This window comes from Pezoporus occidentalis, unplaced genomic scaffold (genome assembly GCF_034315485.1).
Source record: "Pezoporus occidentalis ecotype Australia unplaced genomic scaffold, CSIRO_AGI_Poc_V1 ctg69, whole genome shotgun sequence".
Lineage (NCBI taxonomy): Eukaryota > Metazoa > Chordata > Aves > Psittaciformes > Psittacidae > Pezoporus > Pezoporus occidentalis.
Genome location: NW_026916041.1, coordinates 1,690,022 through 1,693,595, shown reverse-complemented (window position 1 = coordinate 1,693,595; position 3,574 = coordinate 1,690,022). Strand labels below are relative to the sequence as shown.

The window sequence follows — 3,574 nt, the reverse complement described above, 5'->3', positions numbered from 1 at the left end:
TTTCTTCTGACAGACAATGTGATGTAATCACTTGTGTTTAAGGTAGAGTGTTCTTGAGTGACAAAAATAATTAAATAAAACCAGGACAGTGATCTTTGTGCTAGTAAGGGCATAAGAATAATTACACTATGACCTACTGGCAAAGGAGGGGTAGAGGAGGAAGGAAAACACTGGGCACTGGGACTCCCTCTTCATTGGTCATCCTAGAGCATCATGTGGCTAAGTCTCCTTTTTAAAGATAACTCCTGATCTTCTAGAGCTCATACTATCCTCCTGTCCGGCATTTCTGTTTGATCCTGTGAAAGACTTCTCTGTAGCCTGCCAGGATGTGTGACCAGTTTCTGGGCACCTGGAAGCTCCTTTCTAGTGAAAACTTTGAGGACTATATGAAAGAGCTGGGTGAGAATTGTTATTTGGAGTTGTTGTATCTGGGACAGGGAAGGAATGCTGCTTTTGAACTTTATTCCTTACTTGCTTTTTCTGGCTATGCTGTTTACCAAGGGGATTTTAGTCCAACTATTTTGATCAGATGATCTTAAACTGGAGAACTTGACTGTTTGAATTAGTGGTTTCAAATTCCTTTAACGTAGAAACACCTTGATTGGGAGAAATGGTTTCAGGTAAAACAAGTCCATGCATGCCTACTTGGTAGTGTTATAAATGGATGTAAAACTCATCTCTGCAACATTTTGTGTGGATTATCTGTTTATCCTTGGACATACAAAGCGGTGTAATGTTTGAATGTAGGAAGCTTCTCTGTCTAAAAGAAAGACACCTAAGCTTCTTTATATTGCTGCTGGACTAGAAGACCAATTAATTGTTATGGCTATTATATGAATAAAAATCTGTAGCTGCCTCCAGTAAATATTAACAAAGGAAATTGCATAGATTCATGCAGATACTTGCAAAAGATGGGAGGGATTCTCTACAGGTATAGACTTCTTGCTTAGAATTAAGTTTGGGCTTTGAAAGGTTTCTGCACTGTTTTAGTGTGCAGAAAGTATGGGGTAACTTGCACTGATTGGATCAGTATGTGCTAAAAAGATGGGGGGTTATTTGGAGATTAGGAGTGAAATACTCACCAAGATTTATGCAGCATTCAGACAGCTTTTAGTGAGACTCTTGCACTCTTAATCTTTACCCCAGATTTTACTCAGGACATAACCATTGCCAGCTATTTCTTAATCATTTCCTTTTATTCAGCCTAGCCACTGATAAATATTTAAAAAAAAAAAAAAGCAGCTTTTTTTCTTGTTTCTTTGTTTTTGTGGCTTAGAAACCGTCATATGTTTCTGCTTGTTTACTTCTTAATACAATTAGCATACGAGTTAGTGTACAAACCACCACAGTTATTTTGGGCAAGTATATGTGCAAATATCTGGCATTAAAATCTTGTCTAAGTCTTCAAAATATTGTTTTCACTATCTGACAATGGCAGAGCAGAAATTTCCTTGCATCATCCCACCTGGCTTGATTCATAACCTTATCAGATTAGTGAGATGTTACAAAAGAACCTCTGCAACATAGAATTAATTAAAAATTCAGAAAGTAATAGGGAAATCAACACTAAAGTTGTTTGGTTTATTGATCTCTTTCTCAACAAATAAGAGAAAAACATTGAGTGAAGATGACAGTTTCATAGTACCCTGTCTTATTTATAGGTGTGGGGTTTGCTACCAGGAAAATGGCTGGTGTGGCCAAGCCCAGTGTAACTATCAGCATCAATGGTGATGTGATAACCATCAAAACAGAGAGTACCTTCAAAAATACAGAGGTCTCTTTCAAGCTGGGTGAAGAATTTGATGAGACCACAGCAGATGACAGGAAAACAAAGGTGAGTCCAAACCCAGAACTTTCCAAATACTTCTTTCAAAAGGTACGTGAAATATATCTCTCTAAAGGGACATGGGAACAGGAGGATGGAGTTGTGATTTTGACATCCAGTGTAAAAATGCTGCCTTCAGAGGTTTGGACATGGAAGCAGTCTTCTCTTCAGCCCGAAGCACCCTGATGAAATAGCCATGCTTTGCATTTTTCTTTGGCAGAATGTCATAACCCTAGACAATGGTGTACTGACCCAGGTGCAGAAGTGGGATGGAAAACAGACTATCATAAAGAGAAAGGTTGTGGATGGGAACCTGGTGATGGTGAGCTCATTTTTGTTAACTAATCTCTCAATTTACTGTGTAGAATTCATTAGCAAATATGTTACATTGGATTCAAATACAAGGAATGAAAGCACCTGAAAGGGCTCTGTGTCTCTCTGAATGAGTCTGTTGGTTGGTATTACCTGGTCAGAGAGTGTTGTGCTTGACTTGGTGCCAGTGTGGCCCACCTGCAGTTTGGGGCTTCCCAGCACTGCTCTCCAGTTTCAGGAAAGAGAATTTGAAGAATCTGGGAGGGGATTAAAACTGTGTTCATAAAAAGCAGCTGGGATTCCTACATGCTACAAAATGATGCACGTACACAAAATTCCTGAAGAGTTCTGCCTTCCCCTAGAGAAAAATATGTCCATAAGTTTAATATTTATATTTCTTTGGATAAAGACCAGAGGAAAACAAATAGAAATAGGTTTTAACAGCAACTTCATTAGGAAAGATTGGAAAATACAGAGTTTAAGCTAACAGAAAAATAGATGAGGACAGAGCCTAACATGCGGAGGCTGACACAACCACCTGCAAGTCTGAAAGCTGTGAAAGACTCTGCGTGAGTATGTGTGTGTCATGCACACATGTGTGAAGATAAGCCACTACTGCAAAAGGTGGAAGGAAAAAAGACTAATGCCCCACTTCAGAGTCCAATCACCCTCCACTGAAGTCCTAGGATCCTTCTTTAGAGGTTTTTAAGTGGAGATTAGAAATCTCCTGGGGATCGCTGGAACAGTCCTTTAATGTTCTTTCAGTCTTGTGTTTCAGACTTCTGTTTCTGAAGCTCTCAAACTTGAGTTTCACTGTTTTGATAACTGTTTGTATAGGAGTAGAAATGCAGATCTTTTCTTACACTGGCTGCTAACGGATAAATAATTATCTTCTGACTAAGAAATATTTTGTGAGAGTTAAAAGCTGATTAAATTTACCTTTCTTTCCAGGAATGCACCATGAATAATGTTATCTGCAAAAGAGTTTATGAAAAAGCATAAAGAAGCCATCTTCACACAAGACTAATGCTTAAAGCTGGAGAAAAACAACCTAACCAGAGGAGAAAATCTCCGCAAATATATTTTAAAGAGAACTATACTTTTTACAGATATATCCCCAAAGAGTTACATGCAGCTAGACTAATTTGTTGTGGCTATTCAATAAAATGTTCAGCTTTCTACAACCCGTGCTTGTGCTAGAGTTTGTCAGGAAGGGGTTTGGGAGGGATGCAACATGGGAAGGGGTGCTGTGGGGGAAAACATAAGAACTAGTATGACACTTCATAACTGTGACCCAACTCAGTGCAGAAAGAGGATCTGAGACCATCTAGTGAGTGGCACTTGAGTGATAGATGTAGACCTGGACATAAAAAACACCTGCCAGTGAGCATCGTGTGTGGGCTAACCACTGCAAGGAGTCTGTGTACAGCAAGGGGA

The 3,574-nt window shown here is 39.2% G+C and overlaps 1 protein-coding gene across 1 annotated transcript; it reads left to right on the top strand.

The window, feature by feature from the left end:
* Positions 1-241: 241 nt before the first annotated feature.
* LOC134175517 (fatty acid-binding protein, adipocyte) lies at positions 242-3,321 on the top strand. The gene is made up of 4 exons (XM_062641568.1): positions 242-399; positions 1,662-1,834; positions 2,046-2,147; positions 3,089-3,321. Exons 1-4 carry the CDS (start codon positions 327-329, stop codon positions 3,137-3,139), a joined length of 399 nt encoding a protein of 132 aa, XP_062497552.1. The 5' UTR covers positions 242-326; the 3' UTR covers positions 3,140-3,321.
* The last annotated feature ends 253 nt before the right edge of the window (positions 3,322-3,574 follow it).